Source organism: Chionomys nivalis, chromosome 8 (genome assembly GCF_950005125.1).
Source record: "Chionomys nivalis chromosome 8, mChiNiv1.1, whole genome shotgun sequence".
NCBI classification, from domain to species: Eukaryota; Metazoa; Chordata; class Mammalia; order Rodentia; family Cricetidae; genus Chionomys; species Chionomys nivalis.
The window spans coordinates 33,716,763-33,737,165 of NC_080093.1; the positions used below are offsets into that span (position 1 = coordinate 33,716,763).

At 44.9% G+C, this 20,403-nt stretch overlaps 2 protein-coding genes across 2 annotated transcripts in view; one reads left to right on the forward strand and one right to left on the reverse strand.

Annotated features, from left to right (window-relative positions):
• Pgm5 (phosphoglucomutase 5) overlaps positions 1-15,742 on the forward strand; it is a 157,295-nt gene extending 141,553 nt beyond the window's left edge. Inside the window, exon 11 of the mRNA XM_057778496.1 lies at positions 9,470-15,742. Coding sequence (XP_057634479.1) covers positions 9,470-9,559 — 90 coding nt within the window. The 3' untranslated portion in view covers positions 9,560-15,742. The remainder of the gene's footprint in view (positions 1-9,469) is intronic.
• A 296-nt stretch (positions 15,743-16,038) lies between these two features.
• Tmem252 (transmembrane protein 252) lies at positions 16,039-19,733 on the reverse strand. The gene is made up of 2 exons (XM_057779843.1): positions 19,459-19,733; positions 16,039-16,912 (listed from the first exon to the last, which is right to left on the reverse strand). Exons 1-2 carry the CDS (start codon positions 19,731-19,733, stop codon positions 16,636-16,638), a joined length of 552 nt encoding a protein of 183 aa, XP_057635826.1. The 3' UTR covers positions 16,039-16,635.
• Positions 19,734-20,403: the final 670 nt, after the last annotated feature.

The following is a 20,403-nucleotide window of genomic DNA, read 5'->3' on the forward strand; positions in this document are numbered from 1 at the left end:
GCCCAATGGATTCCAATGGAGCCTTCACTTCCCAATGGATCCTTGATGCACGGCAGCAGGCTGCCTCTTAGAACTGCGGGCTAAGGTTTGGAGAGATGGCTCAGCCATTAAAAGCTAGGCTCTCAACCAAAAATCTAAGAATTACAGGCTCAGGCCCCTTCTCAGACTCACTAAGCAGATTCTGCACTGTTCACAAGCTCGCAGGTGACTCATGCGTACCTTAAAGTCAGAGAAGTCTTCTGGAGATGACCTTTGAGATCCTTATTTCTTCTGCCTCTGCCTAGCAGATAAGTCTTCAAATGCCAGCCCAACTCCCATGTAGTTGTGAGGGTAATGACCTCTGCCATGCCTTCCTACACCTGGAAAATTACCAGGAGTGTAGAAAACATCCCAAGAAAAGAAATTTCTGAGAGTCTGGGAAGATTTCTTCCTGTTTTTCAGGCCAATTCATAAAAAGGGAATCAAGATCAGTTTCATTTTGGGTCTCCATGGAAACCTTACCTCAGTATCAATCCACAAGTGAGCTTGTTTTCTTTGCGTGGTTATCTTAGCTAAGCTGAGAGAGTCAAAATAAGCCCTGGATGAAGTGAGGAAACTTCTAATTTGAAATTTTTCCAAGACATGGAAGTCTTGCTAAATTTGTTGATAGACAGTCTAGCACAGCACGAATTATTCTGGAAAAGGCAATTATTTAAAACAAGGTTTGTTTGACAGCTGAATCTTAAAGGCACAGAATGTAAAAAGGAAGGAAGGGAGGAAGGGAGGGAGGGAAGAAGGAAGGAAGGAAGGAAGGAAGGAAGGAAGGAAGAAAGAAAGAAAATAAGGGAAAAAAAGCCATGCTTCTATGACTAAGTATACTCATAAAATGTATAGTGGCCATCCAGGAACCCCTCTGATGACTTTGTACTGCAAGGAAAACTCCTCTGCTATGGTGGGCTCCTTTCCATCCTTGGTCTGTGGCATGGATGAGTGTCCTGCTGTGAGCTGTCTGCTTCGTGAGACTCAAGCAGCCTTCATGGTAAACCTTTTCATTTTTCTATGTCTCTGCAGCTCAACCAGTGTTGGGCTATCCAGTCTTCAACATAGCTATCCTTGCTGTTGCCCTAGGAAGCTAATACCCATAAGGAACACCTTGTCAATGGCTGGGACAATCTGTCCTCACTGTTTTCATCATTGTCTGCTCCAACGACAATCTGATGGGTGTTCCCTCTGGCTGGCTACAGGGATCAGGGCAGGGAACAGAAAGTAGGCTGGGCCCCTCACTTGCCTAGGGTGCAGGAGAGTTAAGTGGCCTTTGTTCAAAGAACTGAGAACTCTCTCACGTTCTTGATCTCTTTTTAAATCTTATCTTTCATTAGAAAAGATAAATGAACTTTATTTTGTTGATAAAGGGAGATAAAGGAAGAGGTTTGCTGTCTCAGTTCTAAAGGTCAGCCTGTCAGGATAGAAGAAAATGTTCTTGGTCCTACCTACTATTATGGCATGTACACTTCCTTCTTCAAGAAAAACAAAAATAGTCATCATCAGCATGTAGCATGTTTTTGCTGCATAGAATGGTATGGGTTTCTGCATGTCATACTTTATTGCTACCACATCCCAATGTCATTGGTAGCCATAGGTGCTTACATGAACCATTTATGTTTTACATATGAGAAAACATTGGCTCTGAAAATCTAAATTACCTATGGTTTAAAAATAGCACAACTGGTGTTTGAACCTAGATTCTGGCCCCAAAGTTATGGTCTTCACTATGGTGTTGTGCTACATGCCACTCAAAAATATGGGGATACTCCTCCACCTCTGAAAAATGCCCTGGAGTACCCAGAGCACCCTTCAGTCTGGCGTAGAATCACTAAAAGCCAACGCATGCCCCAGGAGAGTTCCCAGGTCTCATCCTCAAGCAGTGCAATCCCAGATTAGCAGGACGATGGGTCTGACTCTGACATCCTTTTCTCTTCCCGAGGACTAGCCCTCTTAGGATGTGATGTCCTCTAGGAGCTGGGACCTAGCACACAGCACAGCAGCTGTGTAAAGCAGGCTGTGGGAAAGAAGCTGTACAGAGAGTCTACTACCCTCCACACACAGACACACAGACACACACATACACACACACACACACACACACACACAGAAGCAGTATTACCCATCCAGGATGGCCTTACCAAGGGTTGGCCTGAAAGGACATGGTGGTGCTGGACCTCCAACATCAAACCTATTGAAGTCCTTGCCTGGGCCTTGGCAGTTCCTAGGATGAAAGAGAAAGAGGAGAAAAGAGCTGACACTCAGGGCTCCACTCAGTGAGAACTGTCCTTGTCACCATAGACCCAGGGCCTGGGTGTCTCTGTTCAGCCCATCCCTCTCACCCTAGTTTGTCTTTCTTTTCTTTTTTTTCTTTGGTTTACAAATATTTATTTAGCAAAATAATATGTTTGTTTTCTGTCTGAGTTGTCTTTGTCTTCTAGTTTAAGTATCAGTAGTAAATTAAAATACATATATTCCAAAGAAAATGATTGACCTACCGAGTGATATCCAAATATCACTTTGTGGTCTAGTCACTCTTTATTTTGACCTATCCCTCTATTTCTCCCCTTACCTTGCACAATTTCTTTCTTGCTGTTCTATGGTCTATCCATACTAAATACCTATCTCCTAATATTACTATGCGCCAATGTATAGAGCCTTGATACTGTGATGCTTTGATTTGCAGGGAGCTTTTCTATTACTTTATAGCTTTATGAGTTATCGACATGTAAAAATGGGGTGTTTGACAGGAAAGTAAATATGTTTTTTTTCTTGCTTACAAAATTCTCAAAGAAATAAATAAAAAGTATTATTCCTAAGAGAAGAATCAGACCGTCTTACTGTTGTTTGTCAGACTGCCGTGTACCCTGGGGAAGGACCAGGTGCGAGAGGACAGTTGTAGATTACAGATCTGTGCCTGAGCCACGGTCAGTTCAGAGGAGTCCGCGCTGAGAGTTTGCATCCTTGGGACCAGTGCCAGTGACGGAGACCTCAGTTTCTTCTTCCGGGAAAGGTTTCTGGGCTCCGTGTTAATCTGTCAGCCTTCCCAAATGGTCTTCAAGTTCATAGCAAGAATCTATGTTGGAAAAAGAGAAAAAAAATAAATAAATGAGAATGTCCTAGATCTTTGGGTGTGTGATTATCGAGGTATAATCCATGCTCTCTCACTCATACTGCCATTATTTTACTGTCTCTGTACCATTGTTGCTTTTCATGGTAACAAATTCAGAAACCCACCAACACAGGCCCTGAGGGCCTACTGGGGTGTTTAAGACAGTAAGGTGGGGGTAGGAATTTGGGAAACACCAGCCCCTCTCCAGGTATATTAATATATAACATCAAGGTTGCTAGATTTTCTGGTTTTAAAATAAAGTATTTTAATTTTCATATATATTGTATTTTAATTGGCAGTAATATAATTAGAAAATAGAACAAACCTTGTGCGAAAGGTTGCTAGCTTCTAGTAGCAATGGTCTAGGTAATTCAAACTATCTGGAAATCAGATGATTAAAAACAAACAGAAAGACATCCATGAAAGCATATTTTTGGAGATATCCATCATCTCCAGTCCCATGAGGCAGTAGCAGAAACAAGGATATGGAGTTTGGGAAATGAGCCAGGACCCTTTCTGTCTAGGACATTTGCCTATCTACACAGGGTCTAGGTGACAGACAACGGGGCCAGGTGGACAGCCTGCTCCGTTACAACCAGCTCTGCTATGAACAGGATTAGCCAAAGAGACCTCAGTGAGGCAGACCTGTGGCAGCTTCCTGTGGCTGAAGGAAAATAAATAGAGCTCCCACCAAAGGCAGGAGATCCTCATGGCAATCCCTGTGCTAGGAGGTAACACAAAGAGAACATGATAAAGGTGGGACTCAGAGAGCCTTAAGTTCAATAACCACTGGACCCCCCAGAAATCTCCCAGAAGGAAATGGAGGAAGCTGACAGGGTCTGATGCCTCATGGTATGTGTATAACCTCTTTTCAAACAAGATGGACCGCAAGTGAAGGTTTGCAGGTCACCTACAAAGACAAAGCATATGTACCAGAATCAGCAAACCTTCTCTACAGTCAAAGAGACCTAGACCTAGGAATGGGAATGCATCTGACCAACTATAAAGCAATTATTTTCACCATACTCACGGAATTGAAACATTAGACATAAAGTCATCAGCAAATAACTAGAAATTATTTTTTAAAATCAAGATGTTAGGGACTAGAGAGATAGCCCTCTGCAGCTAAAAGTACTTGCTGCTTTCACGAGGGACCCAGGCTCACTTCCCACAAAGCACAAAGTGGCTCCTAACTGTCTGTTACTCCAGTTCCAAAGTATCTAACACTCTCTTTTGGGCTCCTTGGGCGCCAGGAACACATGTGGTGCACACCCAGAAACACATAGACAAAACACTCATACACATAAATAAAAATAAATCTTCAGAATGAAAAAGCAAGATGTTAAAGAACTAAAAATGATAGTCGAAATTAAGGCATTATCATTTTATCCACAGCAGAAGAGATTGTTAGCAAACTTAGGCTATGTTTGCAGAAACCAGATGTAACACAACTGGAGAGATGAAGGGGGGAATAGAAGAGAGGGTGCGAGACGTGAAAGTTTTGTGAGCAGTTCCAGCATGATTCATTAGTCCCAAAAGAAAAGGAGAAGGCCCTGGAGTACAGGCAAAACCTGGAAAGGCATCAGTGCAATGGAACTTGAAGGCCAAACAGAAGATATAATTAATTATTAACTCATGTCTAGATAAACCAGACCAAAATAACAGAAAATGAAAGTCAAAGAAGTAATTGTTTTATTGACAAACAAGTTTTAGAAGGTCAAAGGGCGAGAGTCAAAGCACTCAGAGTCTAGAGTTCCCAGTGCCGTGGCCCCCTTCTTGTAAAACACAAGCAAGTGGAAGAGCATTTCCAGCAGCTGACACAGGAAAGCAGTGCCGCAGCTGGCCCGCACATGAGGAAATCCCCCAAGATCATGTCGGGGCAGGGGACATCATCCCAGATGGATTCTGAAATAAAGTGTGACAGGAATGGAAACAAAGAGCATGCTGTCCTGAAAACCTGACTGAAGAGAGGATGGACACACAGGCTTACTTACAAAATATCTCCCTGAGATAGCAGCACCAACTGCAGCAGCAGCCCAGAACCTGTGTGTTTATCTTATAATCTGCGTCAAGAAGGCATACTTGTTGTATACAGATGAACAAGGTGGTGGTGGTGGTGTGGGGGGTTATGGTCCACAGCTAAGCAAGGAGGCAGGGTTAGCTAATCTGGGCAGGAGGTCTCTGTAGGGAGCAGTCTCAGGCTGCAGCCATCACTGAAGAGGAAGCTGTGCTTGACAGTGTCTGCACACACCATCGACACTCACACTTGGACCAGAGGAGGGCTTTGCCATCCTTCTGAATCTTACCAGGGAAGACTTTGTTATTTCCCTGGGTCTGAAGCATTGGGGCCCTTGATATGGTTGTGTCATTGTAAGACAATACACATTCACTCAAGATTCCTTACATCCCCCACAAAAGAGATTTTAAAAGGATGAGATCTTAAAAAAATCAGAATCTGAGTGTTTTAAAACTGAGGTGTGTGCGTGCGTGCACGTGCCTGTGCACACGTACAGCCTTGCAACTAATAACAAAAACAGCATTCGTCATTTTAGATAAGATAGGCTTTAAGGTCAAACTCATTGCGAAAGATAAAGAGGGACTTTTCAAAATGGTTTAATTTCTCCCAGGAAATACAAATGTAAATCTCTAAACCAAAAGACTAGAGAAAGTATAAGAAAAAAAAAAAGGTAAAGAAATCCTTTGTAATCCTAGGATATTTTTAACCCTGCTTCAGTAATTATTAGACCAAGCAAACATACTATTAGTGCTACTATAGATTAGTTAACACACCCAACTTAATGGGCACATATCAATACCTCCCCAATTGACATAAACATAAAATTCTCTGCATGACACAGAGACAGCTATAAACATTAACTATGGATAGATGGGAGTGAAAGGCTTCAGCCTACTATCACAAAGGCAATTAACTTAGAAATCAAAGCAATAAAAAAAGCAAAGAATGCGTTTGATAAGATGTGTCATTCATTTATGACCAAAATTCTTCTGAAGGGAGCCAGAGAAGCCTTTAGTCTCAGAGAATGGCGCTGCTGGAACCTCTCGGTGCAGGCAGTATGTGCTGCTGACTGTATAGTTAAGGAGAACCAGGTGACACCACTCAGGCTGTCCTCAGAGTGCGGACATCAATTTCACATATAATTCAAGTAGATTAAATTCAATAAATCCTCTGTGGTTATAAAAGTTTACCATTTTTATGTGTATGGGTGCTTTGCCTGCATGTATGTCTGATCACCACAAGAACGCAATGCCCTCAGAAGCCCTGAGGGGACGTTGGATTCCCCCGGAACTGGAGTTACAATGGTTCCCATTTTTTTCAAAGGGCAGATTTCCAATGCCAGCCCTGAAACAGAACGCTTTTACACTACAGGCGTTCAGACAACTCTAAAAGTAATAACAACAACAGAAAAAAAACAAAAACAACGCATAAAACACCCCCCCTCCAGCACACACACACACACACACACACACACACACACACACACCTTTCAGGAAAGGAAAGTTTCCCTGTGGATGAGGGGTCATCTCTGCTAATAATAGTCCAACTGGGAGGCTCAGATCAGAGCACTATCCAGTCCAGCCTCCAGGCCTCAATTTCCTCATCTAAACAGTGATGTAATCAGTACATGGATTGAGAGTAGTGTTGGAGTCATAGTGGGCACTCAGTGTCCTCTCCTGAAAACTGTTGAAGAAGAAGAAAAACCCAATACTTCAGTCCACTGCCTTGTGTAGGCTGTTGCGTTCCCTGTGAGTGGCAAGGTGTCCCCACTCCGAATTTACATATGTACTTGGGTGAGGCCTCCTGGCCGCCTGTTGACAGCCCTGACTTGGGCGGATGCTGCTGGGAATGCAGCTGTGTATACATCTGGCTGCCTGGTAACCATGGTGCCAGCCTGTTTTGTAATGCTGCTGTCAGCTGTGGAGTGTGTTGACGGAGAGGACCCCTGCCATGTTGATCAAAAGGTCCCCTCACCCATGCTCAATTTGCAAGAACAGTTCTGAAATATGGCTTGGTGTCACTTTAAAGGCAGATAGGGTACAGCTTTCAGATGTGGATTTTTAAAATTGCTGGTCCATAGAGAAAAGAGCCAGCCAAACATTCTGTTATCTGAGAGCCCCTTAATACTTGCAAAAGTATCATGACTTAAAACTGCCCTGGAGCATTTGCTAATGATATTATAATGTGTAAATATCTACTATTAATTGAATGTTGACTATGTGACAGGCACTTTGCTAAGTACTGTCATACATCATCCGGTTCCATGCTCATGACTCTGGGTTGGAGGAACTATTATTAGATTCCAATTTGAAAAGTAAGACACAAGAGATTAAATGTCTTGTCTAGTTCGTGCTAGAGGCGGAAACAAAGTCAGCCCCTGCCCACCTCACCCTATAGAGGCAGTCAACCTCTTACTATAGAATCTCCTGTATAGTTCAGCACTTAACCCTTTCCTCGCCTAAGGAAGCCCTGTGACCTTGGCTGCCGCCATCAGTGGGTATTACTTAACAAGCTTCCTCACAGCTTAGCAGCGCATCGCAAGGACACATTCTGTGTGCCCGTGGATCCTGACAGCCAGGAATTTGAACATGCCTCTGGAATAGCTTGCCCTACCCACCTCTATGATGTCAGGGTCTGGTGAGGAAACTGATGGTGAGTAGCCCCAATGACGGGCGCTGGGATGCTCTGGAGGAATCTTCATAGTCGTGCTTTAGGCCTGAGTCAGGTTTCTTGATATGACTGCTAAGGGCTTGGTGGGATGCTCCAGGGCCTCCTTGGAACCCAGTCTGTAAAGTCACATAGCGTCATTTCTGAGCTCTATGCCTGGAATGCTAAAGCTTGCTATATTTCAAGGCTGGGTAAAGAAAACCTGCCCCTTTTATTTTATGTGTATGAGTGTTTTTCCTGTATGTATGGTTGTGCAGCACTTGAATGCTTGGTGCCTGTGGAGGTCAGAAGAGGCCATTAAATCCCTGGGAATGGAAGTTTTAAACTACCATATGGGTGCTGGGAACCAAACTCAAGTCCTCTGCAAGGGTAGCAAGGACCCTTAACTGTTAAACTATCTCTCCGGCTCCAAACCCACCACCTAGTGTGAGACATGCCAATGATTTTGTAGCCATGTAAACTATTATTATTTGTACCCTTTATTTAGTGTACTAATCAACTTTGCATCATTATGATGAAATTTCCCAGTGAATTTTCTTATAAGGAGACATAGTTTCTTTGGCTCACAGTTTTAGAGAGGCTCACCATCTCCCAACCTTGCCACCCAAGGATAAGCTTTTAACACACAAGAGGGTAAACCTAAACCATATCTAAACCATAGCCCAGCCAGGGGGGGTTGCTTCTGGCCAACAACTTTCAAGGATATGCTTACTGTGAAGCTGCACTGAGGACTAGCACAGTGCATTCACACACCACACCACTGACACAACCACCGCATCGCTGCAGAGGCCAGCTTTCCAGAAAGCCATGATGAATGCAGAGCATGGTCTTCTTGGCGATCCCTGGGGTCAGAGATCCATATGGCAGTTTGATAACTCACCAGAGCAAAAAGGATAGTGAGACCTCACCAAACAAAGAATGGTGCTGCTTTCAACTGGGGTGATACCAGAGGCATACATTTGACAGCTGAGAGAGTATGAGTTGATTTTATAATAAAAGATGACAGAGTATACCAAGCAGCCTTTTGACTGCCAGTTTGCATCCTACAGTTCTAGTGTGATTGTGAAGCAAGCTGAAGATTTTTTTTCATTTTTCGATTTCTCTTTGATATTTTACAATATTTCATGCATATCTAATTTGGCAGATGAAGTAATCACCATTCTCTATTGTCTCTAAAATACCAAATTTCATTTTTAAAGAAAAACCCGTCTATATGTGTACTCATATCTTACTATTTATTAGGGCAATTGAATTGAAATTATTTCAATATAATTATTTGAACAAAGTGAAATCATTTTGTGGCTGTTCGTTATTGAAGTTACACAGTTTAATTATATAAAATAGCCCCTAAAGTAATATATTACCCCACATGCACCTAGATTAATATTTCCGCCACTTGGATTATGATAGCCTTGGATTCTAGCCTTCCCGAATTCACAGCCTTGTTTAGCAGGAGGCTCATGCTTGTTCCACCATGAATTAATTTCTCCAGGCTTGAGTGAGACCTCACAGAGCAGTTTTCTGTGTCCTGCCCATTCCAGTCACTGCCTGCAGGCAGGTACTCTGAGTCCATGGCCCTGAGATAGAATTCCGTCCCAAAGCCCTCGCTGTAGCCGGTTGCCAGCTGATGATTGCCCTCCTCTCTTTTGCAGGCAGTGTTGAGCCCTCTCATAGCCATCGCGCTGAAAATCTCCCAGATTCACGAGAGAACTGGCAGGAGGGGGCCCACCGTCATCACCTGAGCACAGGGCAGAAGAGCACCCCGAGAGATGAGAGAGGAGAGAGAGACGCTTCACCGTGCCTTCTTGCTTCCTGTTTGTGCCTCTTAGGACTTTGGGGAAACAAAAGCTATTTTGCTGTTGGGGGAGGGGGTGAGATGAAATGAGGGTGGGGAGGGAGGGTAAGCACTCCTCTTGGTTTGGTTTGTTCAGTTCCTCCAAATGCAGCAGGGTCTTTAGCTGTCTGTCAAAGCTTCACTATTGTTTGGTATCCGTATTCACCACATCCATGAGCTCCCCCTTTGGAGAGAGATAGCTGTACTAGGAAACTATTAATCAGCCCCCGTGTATTTCTGGTGTCTTGTGAGAAAAGATTCAGGGACAGAGAGAGAGAGAGAGAGAGAGAGAGAGAGAGAGAGAGAGAGAGAGAGAGAGAGAGAGAGAGAGAGAGAGACTCTTATGTTTGAAGGACTTTGGGTAAGCAGAAGACCTCACCAATGTGGAGGAGGACTCAACTTTGCACTCCTAATCAGATCTACCAAGGTGAAAGGGTTGGAACATCTAGGACGCGCCTCTCCCACCAGCCACCCAATGGTCCATTCTCCCCCAGCCTCCCACCATCTATACACTGCCTCCCTCACATCTTCTGGGAGTTTTCTATGACTCGCAATGGCACACCCCCAACAAGACATATAAAAGGGTGTTTTCTTCTCTTATTTTGCATATAGTATTAATTTAGCTACCAAACTGGCTGCATCTGTCTGAATGTTGCCATTTCCTGTGCAGGTGGGGAAGGATTTTCTGGAAAAGATTGAACATGATGGGAAAAGCTTTCTTGATTGTATCATGGAAGCCAGTACGTGGGTTTGTATAAATCCTCCGAGGAAGAGTACCACTGTGCGGTCTGATCTTGTTCCCAGTGGCTGGATGAAGGAGACCAGGAGGAGCTGAGATAATTAGTGGCAGAGTTGTGGGCCCTAGGAGACAGAGAGGTGGATTGTCACAACTAGCTTTCTTTGCCTGTGAGGAAAGGGGACCTGGCAGCTCCAGCAGGCACGTGGACTGGGGCAGAGTCCTCAGTCAGACACGGGATTTGTTTGCTTATGTTTGGCTTCCTTGGGAACTGCAGGTTCACTCATCATGGCTTTTGTGGAGATGACCTAGTGCCCTTTGGCTGTTAAGCCGGGCACGGTTGCTGCCGTCAAGGTCAGTGCAGCAAGGAAACATTCCCAGAAAGGTGTTTGTTTCCATTTTCTCTCTGTGCTTCTGTGGAAAAACTTGCTCGGACATTTAGTAGTCAATAAAACTGAACTTCATTATTTTAACCTCCATAAAAGACTGAGTTTCAGCTCCTTGGTGCCCCCTGCCACTTTGCAGTTCCAGGAGTGGTCACCTGCGCTGATAAATCAGCCTTGCAGAGCGAAGACTGTGGGTCACTCTAACGATTTGGGGGTTGGATTTTTAAAACTAGGACAGAAAAAAATGAATGGCTTAAAATTTGTTTGGGGAATCAGCAAAAATTAAAATGGCATCTAGTTCTTTCAGTGTTACAGTCTTTATTTCAGAAAGTAGGAAGATGGCTTTGAGCTGAAATTATGAAAAAACAATTATAGAAAATAGAACAGGAATGGAAAACGTTTGCCTCGTAGCAGCTGTCATTCTCACTGTCTCTAGAGTAAAGGTCCCTGATAACATCCGTCCATTCATCCACTGTGGCCATTGTCAACGCAATGTGACAAGTCCTTTGGCATGTCAGCTCTGGCTGGGTACGCAACTACTTTTGCCTCAAATTCCTGAACTAAAATCATCACTGACTTTTAAGTTCAAGCTGTTCAACTTCAACTGTCTGGTTCCCTTTTTTTTATGTATGTGTAGTAGCCCAATGTCTAGTCACCCATCAATTCATGTGCTCATTCATTCGTCCATCCATTGAGCAAACACTGGTTGAGTAGCTACTCTAGGCACATTCTTTTTTCAGATGTAACAAGAAGATGGAAGGAGTTACCCCTGCTCTTAGGAACTTACTGTTTGGAAAGAGTTGGCTGTGACCAACACTTACAAGTCACTGGGGAGGCATCGATATTGCCTCCCATTAGAAGTGCAAGCATGAGCTGTGGGAACACGTGGAGAATAGTTGACTCCAGAATGGACACTGGGAGCAGGGGGCACCTCCTAAAGAATAGGGTGTCTTGGGAATTAGTGTTTGTTTAATTTACCAGAGCTGAATGGAAGCAGCAAAACAGAATAGTCAAGGGCTTATAGAAGAGGCTGACCTTGAGGGCCAGAGGTTGGTGATGGTTGGAATTTGTGCAGACATAGGATATAGCATCAAGTGGAACAAAATCTCCATGGCCATCATCTTTTCTCAGCTGTGTTAACAAAAAGCAGGTCTCTCCATGATTCTAGGACATGGCCTGGGTCCAAGCCCTCTCAAGCTTATATTGCTGGGGTATTATTTCTGCTTTAAACCAAGATTGCATATATGAATTCTTGCGTTACTCTGACGAGGGTTGAAAGCTAGCAAACCTCACTATATGATACTCCTCTTGTTAAAGATGGAGGGCCAGAACCAGCCTTTAAGATCAAATGACCCGAAGGTCAGTGACATGACTGGGGTGTAGGTAAAGATGCGTACTGTGCATGGCTACTGAACGGCTTGAGTTCAAAGAGAGATTGACTCCACAATTGCACAATTGTCCTCTGGCCTTCCTGTGTGGCCTGGCATATGCACCACCCCCACACACTCACACAGATAATATTTTTTTAATTAAGAGTAAGTGACGAGATATACAAGAATTTTGTGGGAATCAACATAGTGAATCATACAAGAGGCTATTTTATAGTGAGGTAACTATTAGGGCCCCTCTGGAGATCTTCTAGAACTCAGGGGTTCCCTTGTTGCAACGTATGCTCTGCAAGGTGGCAAACCACCACTACACATACACACACACACACACACCCCACGAAGTAGTTCTTTACCAAAGCAGTGCCTAATTCAATTCATCTAGGGGATTTGGAGATATGTGCGCATATATGCCAGGGATGCAATTAAAGGTATTGAACACCTGGATGTTCAATACCCTGCCTGCCAGGTGTTAGCCATTCCCCCAAAACAAAAGGTTGTTTTGTTTCACCTAAGACTCTTGAACTTCTTCATCATGCTTTTAAAAAACAGGAGGGGGTTAGGAAGATAGTCCAGGTGGTCAGGTGTCTCAGAAACTAAGGTGGAGAACACCTGACATTGACCCCTGGCTTCCACATGTATGTACACACATACACGGAAGGGTAGCCATCTTTAGAGAGAGAACATTAATCAGATCTTTCCAGTCCAAATTGCAGGATGCGTCCACCATATTTTCAGGTCATGAACGCTTTCATACAAGAATCCTTAGATCCATAGGCATCCTTGGTGCAGCCCTGTGCTAGATTTGGCCACACTAAATCATGGCAAGAATCATAGTATCATGACCTGGGAGTTTTGGTGGTCAGATCCATGAGGTATGACTGATGCAGAGGATGACAAAGCATTTGTGGGAACTGATAATGACAGAAAGATGGCTCCATGCCCATGAGTAGTAAATCAGCATTTGGCTCATCAACAGTTACAAACAGTAAGAGCTTAGCGGAGGCAGCAGAGCTTAGCAGAATGCCTGCTCAACTACTTCAACCAGCTGGAAGCTTTACCCTCAGAAATAGCCCCTGCAATAGTCAGCTCACTCTTGTATGAGTCACCGGGGTTGTCATGGAGCTTGAGAGACCACAGTGGAGTAACAAATCCATGATTCTCTCTCCTCTTTCCATTTCTTTCAGCACCTAGCATGTGCCGTGCCCTGTAGGTGAGGTTGAATGATGCTTCACCAAAAACAACAGACTATGGCAAAATCTTGAAAGACAAACAGATGTGTCAGTACAAAAACAAAACAAATAAAAACCTGTGAGTTTTTGCATGGAGGGGTCAAGACAGAGCCAGTTCATCTCAGCTATGCAAAGATCCAGCATCATGTACTATATACTGACCTTGCCACTCTGATCTTCTAGTTGCTGGTGATAATTATTTAAACTTGTTGAACAACATGAAACTGTTCACTAGGGGTGGGGAGGCACTATGATTCACACTGGGGGTGAGGAAGAATGGTGAGGGTCCTCTGCCATGGAGACTTTCCTCTCTCCATTGTCTCATAGTCCAAATGCCCTCCTCAGTATCCACAGGACCACACACAGCTCCTAACCTATCAACATCTCATTTATCACACACCTGGGAAAGAAGGAAGATGCCAGCACTGTTGTCCCTGATTGCATCCTGCCAGGGATAATAATAATGTGCCATTGGCTACACACAGCAGGACACATTTGTTTGGTTGCCCGGTGGATTTTAGTTGCTGAGACTCGAAAATCAAAGATTGTTTTTCGTGATACCTGGGTTCTTGACTCCTGAATTAGAGTACTTGTGTTAGAAACATGTCAAGGATTATGTTTTAGTGCTGGTTTGTTTTTCTTTTTTTCTTTTTTGTCTCCTCTTTTCTCCCTCCCTCCCTCCCTCCCTCCCTCCCTCCCTCCCTCCCTCCCGCCTCCCTCCCTCCTTTTTCCCTCTCCTTCCCTCCCTCCTTCTCCCCGTCCCTCCCTTCCGATGCTGAACTGATTCTCCAGCCTCTACCTCACAAGTGCTTGAATTACAAGTGTGTCCCACCATGTCTGATTTTACTATTCTTTTTAAAAAGGAAGCACCAGGTTGTTTTCTGAAGCAGGAGCTGGTGTCAGTCGTGTTTGGGTTCGTAGGAATAGAAACTCATCTTGATACTATGTGGAAATGCTACTATGACTTAGGGTATTCTACTGATTTCTTTTTCTTATACAAAAAGTGACCAAAGGAAGGAAGAAGAAAGAAAGAAAAAGAAGGGAGAGAGAGAAGGGAGGGAGGAAGGGAGAGGGGAAATGAGGAAGGAAGGAGGAAGGAAGGAAAGTCGAAGGTACTGGAGAGGTGGCTCAGGGGTTAGCGTGCTTGCTATAAAAGCGTGAGGAGCAGCTTAAATTCTAACCTGTGCCAGGAACCCCAGAAAGATCCCTGGAAATTCACTCGCCAGCCAGCCTATCTGTAACAACAGCCCCGACTACCCCATGTGTGTTCACACACATGCGCTTGGGCACATACACGTGCATGTACAACATACACCCACAAAATAAATTACAAAAAGACTTAGAATACAAAATTTATTGCCTTGCGGAGACTAACATAGTGTTTGCAAACCAGATTTAACACTGGGTTCATCTGACCCCTGGTGGTAGAAAAACTATTCTGTGTGCAGATCTGGGTAAAAGTCCAATAATGCTTGTCATTCCAGCCAGTAGGGAAAATTGCTTGGTAAAGGGATGGAAAGAGATGACAAGAAAGGAATGACAAACTGTGTTGTCAATAAATGGTCACCTTCCTGCTCAACAGTCACCAGTGGTTCCCTCATTGTCAAGGACTTTGTGAATTTGGCGATTCACAGAGGTGTGCTTCGTGGACCAGGGCTTTGCCTTTACAGTTTCTTATGTGTTATCTCTGCATCAGTGGAGGAGTGGAAACCATGGACACCCAGTCCCACCTTGATGACACTCTTCTTGAAAGATGTCATCATTCCCTGTGAGTTTCCAAAGGCTCTTCTCCCGTGCCCATCATGGTGCCTGTCCTCTGGAGGATTCAGAAAAACTGCATTCTGAGGGCCCATTTCACAGGCAGGAAACATTCTGGCATATTTTAACCAAGAAGCCACCTCAGCGGCTTCTTCAAGGGTGGATAGGTCAGCAGTGACCTGGAACACTGCTTTCTCCTGGGGTCACTTTTGACATGGAGCAAGAAATCGAAGCTGTGTCCCAGAAAGAGAAAAAAAAAATAGCCCACCTGCTCAAAATTCTGAGGTAGTAACTCCTCTCGTGTACCTCAGGTTATTCTCCTTTCTCGAGGCCACTGTTTCATTGACTACATTTCCTGAATGCTCAAAGCCTCGGTTGACACATCCCTAAAACAGAAATGGTTGTAGCATCCACCTCTTAAAGATGGGGTGGGGGCTAATAACATACGTGGGAGGGCTAGCCCACTCACCTCACCTCACTTGAAGGGTGTGTCATAACTGTTAGATATCAGCCTGGACCCAGATGCCTTACTTGGTAGAGAAAGAACATGAGGCCGGGGAGATGGATATCCTCATTCATGTTTAAAAGCCCCAGCCTGTGTGTCCTGTCATTCCCTCCCCCCCCCCCCCGCCTGTTCTCTGATTTTTAAAAACTCCCCCAAAGAAATTGAAGTCAAGGAGGGACCATTGGGTTTTTTAAGTCTAGAAGTCTAGTTCTCTGTCTTGAGACACAGAAAGCATCCTTGGTAATGGAAATATGGCCTTACAGTTTTTAATCTCTGACATTCTGAATTTGAAAGGGGGGGCATCTTGGAAAACTGCCTATAAACATTTCTTAAACTTCTTGAGCTTTGTGATAAGTTGTGGATTAGCATCAGTCCCTGGGTCATGAATTAGAATTCTATCTAGTCAGCTTGAAGCTGTAAGAACCCCTATGTGTCTCTATGAGAACCTCTTTAAGAGATAACTCCACACTTTGTGTTCGAACCATTTGAAAGCAAATACTGCAGTCTCTTCCCTTTCACACAGAAAGAAAGCATAGATAATTCAAATAAAACTATACAAAATGACGTTCCTTGGTTCCTAGGGCCCCTCCCATGATATGTGTGAGCTACGGTGTCCCTCAGGTAGCACAGTCAGTGCGTGACTCCAATGCGGCCTCCCAGGCATCTTCCTTTCCTTTGAGACTCTTTTGACACGGTATGTGAAGGGCTGTTGCAGCCCCACCCACAGCAAGGGCCCCTCCAGGCTTGAGTTGAGATCACGGAGTCAGAAGGGAGCCTGGCCTTCTACCTTCTCTTCAGTCTAAGGTTCACCTGGGTTGGGCTTAGTGGGAATTTTCTACACCAGCTTCCTGCTGATGGCTATGTCCTTCAAGGATCCAGTACTGCCTTGACGAGGCTGAATGTGAGTCCCTTGAACCCACGGTGGCCTTGCTCTAGTGCAGGGTGGCAGAGCTGCTTCCCGGTCCCTAGCCAGCCTGTCCCCTCAGCAGCTGGTGAGTTCAGAGGGCTGGAGAGCAGGCCCTGCCCTTGGCACTGTGCTTGGTCCCTCGGCATCCTGTGCCTTTGCTGGTACTACTGCATCTGCCATGCACTCCTGGTAGGGTGGTGGGGCCTCGGGTTGTGGGTCATCCTCATCTTCAAGGTCCAGGTTTGTTGCTGAATACAGAGGAGGAGGAAATCCCAGGAGGCCTCTGCTTGCAGGGCAGGCCAGTTTCTCAGCATCCAGGCTTTCTTCATAAGTCGGGGGATAAAAGTCGGGCCTGTGAGATGAAATGCCACAGAGATGCATGTGTTATTTAGGTCTCGGCAGTGAAGAAGCATATGTCTGCCTCTCAGCTCACATCGTGTGAAGCTTAACTGCTAGGAAACACTGAGTTTGAAACAGATGTACTTTTCTGACACTTCCAGTTTCTAAAAACTGCACACCCTTCCTGTGGAATTGATCCCTTCCAGTCATAGCAGTCCACCTGTTCGAAACAGGTATGCCAAGCTATTCTTCCTTGTTTGCCCAAAGAGTCTAGGAAGCAGCCATGCAGTGCGCTGTTCTTATCAGCGCGCGTCCCTAGGTAACATGGAGACTTTGACCACGAACCTCTCTTTAGCCAGTACTCAATCCTTAACACACCTCGTCCTCCACTCCCTTGCTCTCAAGGTCTCTGACCCTCACAAGCAACAAAATAAGAAGGGAAACCAACTCCATGCAGGTCCCTGACCTGAGAGATGCCACCACTCTCTCCTGACACATGATCAAGTCCTGGGCAGCTGGTTTCAGAGGAAACACAGGAAACATGCTCAGGCCTCAAGAGGCTTCAGCTTAGAGCTTTGGGAGGCGCTCAGCTGCAGCATTGCTAGGCTGGCCTGCCCATGGTTAAGGTCATTCACCCCAGTTGATGGACCTGTTCATCATCTTGCCCATCTAAGCAATTACTAAACGCTTCTGGCTCCTCTGTCATGAATGAAGGTGGAGGTGGGGTGAGCGGAAGAGAGCCAGGGCAAGCACGCATGAGTTGTGTATTTATAGAGGTAATCTACCCGGTGCCCAGTGGAGTGTTTATGGTGAGTAACCAAAACAGAACAAGGTCTACAAGGTCTGCCATTTGGAGCCACTGCTCCTTTCCAAATGTCACAAGGCCTAAGGCCAAATCGCTGAAGGAGCTGTCTACTGTACGAGCATAAGTCTCGACCTTCCCTGGGGATAGCTAAGGCTGAGTCATGGGGACAGAAAGGTGAGTCCTTCTCTGGAACCATGTGAGAGACTCCAGGAGGATAGCTGCCATGAATTCCAACACCGGAGGGACATTCGCTTGGATACCTCTGCTATTTGGAGTGCAGATTTTTAAGATAGAGATTTTTTTCCCTGTTTAACTCTGTGACCTGAGCATCTCAGGATGCAGCAGGAAGGAACAGTGAGATAGGGGTGTCAAGATGGTCATTATTTACTTTTGAATACTCCAGACAAGAGAATACATATGGCTGTGTTGGTAAATTTCAGGTGCATCCTGAAGGCACACAGTTACTATTAACAGAAATTCACATTGTAGAGGTAGATACACACGCACACGCAAACACACACACACACACACACATCAAAATAAAAGAGCACACACTCGATCACTCCAGAAACACCTACTAAATCGCTCCTGCTATCTTAATTTTTTATTAAACTCAAAGATCTTCTTCCTGGTTAGTCTGATTAACCTTGGGAACATGTGTGAGTAGCGTGATGGATATCAACAATGCACAGCCATGGCGAGAGGACTCCAATGGGTGTGGGATAACGAAGAATTTTATGGACTTCCTACTCTTGCATGAAGAGCACAAAAGGACGTATGGATTCTTACTTCCTATACCTTAAGAATGATGTTCTTGTGTTTGGACAGGAATCAGAGGATCGGTGCTAAATTAACTGACCACAAGGTTACCCAAATCCTTGACTTTTCTGTTTTGGTAAAATACAAATAACTTAGCGTGTATTACTTGTAAAGTTGTTAGTGGTATTTAGTGATCTTATATCGCTGCAAAGCATCTCTTGAACTTTTGTATCTCTCCAAACTACAACCCCATATTCGTCAAATAGCGACTCTTCACTTCCCCTGACACGTGCACTTCAGGTCCAGGAACCACTGTCCTATGTCCTCTCTGTGGTTGCTTCTTGGTGCGAGTGGAATGGTCCAGTGGTTGTCTGTTCTGACGAATGGGGATCACTTGGCATAATATTTTCAGTGTGTAGTCACCTAAGGCATGTATCAATTATTTTGTTCCCTCTTAAGATCAATTAATATTGTAATGTGTATGTGTTCATGCTGTCATTTGGTTTTCCATCATTGATGGACGTGTTATCATCTTGCTTGGAATGCATCCTTCACGCAAGGTGACAGCAGAACACTGAAAAGGACCTAGAACACCTAGAATTTCCCTTAGTCACAGGAGTTGATAACTGACTTGATGTCTGCTTGCTCACTTATCGTGGGGGGAATTTAGTCTGGAACTTTCTTTATAACTCAGTAACCAGGTTATAGGGACCACCTAGTCATCATCTGCCTTTCACTAGAATCATCTCCCAAATGTAAGAAGAATTTAGGAGTGGTGCCCCTTAATATGCTTGCTGTATGTGAGTTTTTACTAGGGGTGTGAGGATCTTACCCTAAGAAAATTCCCCCTTGCCTCATTGGTTTCCCCAATAGCAGCCTCCTTCTTCTACACTGTGCTTCTACACAGCGTGGATCCGCTGTGCAATCACTCCACTTCCCTCCCACATTGTAGCTCATCTCAGCCCTTCTCATGCCCTCAGGTGCTCAGTACATACCTGTCGACTGTGGCCAGGGGCAGATCCTGGGATGCAAGGTGCTGTCTCAGCACTTGGTTGAACATCTCTTTGTTTTCATTTGCTTGGCGGTAAGTGGCCCAGAAAATTCCACTCAGGAGGATCACAAACCCCATAGGCAGAAGCACGTAGGCCATGACCAGATTCCTCTGAGAGTGGATGACAGAGTTGGAAATGAAGTAGCCCCCCAAGCAGATCATCAGAAAGCCTGCGAGGAGGGTGAGGGCACAGAGGATTAGACTTGTCCTGTTCTGCATCTCTGCTTCTCCAGAGCCCGTCTGACCCTGCCACTCCTCTGCTTCCAGGCTTTCTCAGGGAAGTATACTCATTAGCTAGGTCGCAGTCTTATACACAGGAATAAATGGCCTTTGAACAATTAAGTGAAGCAGGCACCAGGAAGCTATTCATTAACCACTGAAAGTTATTGTAATATCCTCCAGGGGGAACCTGGAAACAACACACGGTGTCCTCCAGGAAGGGGAGGGTGCACGTAGCCAGTTTGCTCCTGGTGCGTGGGTAAGAGCTCAGCTACTCCCAGGTGCTAGAGGAGAGGCCCTAAAGTTTGGATTACAAAGGCACACTGGTCTCTCAACCCTCACTGTAGGGGATTCCCCGCCAAAAGCTGCAGAAGTTAACATCTCTCTGGAAACTATTGCTTTTGTTGGCTGGCAAGGAATCCTCTCCTGATTTCATTTTCTCTTTCTGTACTAAGAAGACAATTCTCTGGGACTCTGGGTGCCTTTGTCTTGCTACCTCAGTGACTCTGCCCTTCATTGCCCAGGACTCTGATATTGGGAAATTCCCTAGGAGCAGGCCAAGGAGTGATCCTTCTGTTGACAAGAGAGAATTCTAGGAAAGGAACATTCTGGAGAAGGGACTATGTGGGGGCACGTGGGGATGGCTGTAAGAGAGGATGGGGAGCCAACT

Excerpts from the sequence above, each read along its gene's own strand:
- Tmem252 (XM_057779843.1), bottom strand. The coding sequence starts at position 19,733 with ATGCAGAACAGGACAAGTCTAATCCTCTGTGCCCTCACCCTCCTCGCA. Across the intron at positions 16,913-19,458 it reads CCCCTGGCCACAGTCGACAG|GCCCGACTTTTATCCCCCGA; the intron begins GTATGTACTGAG and ends TTCATCTCACAG.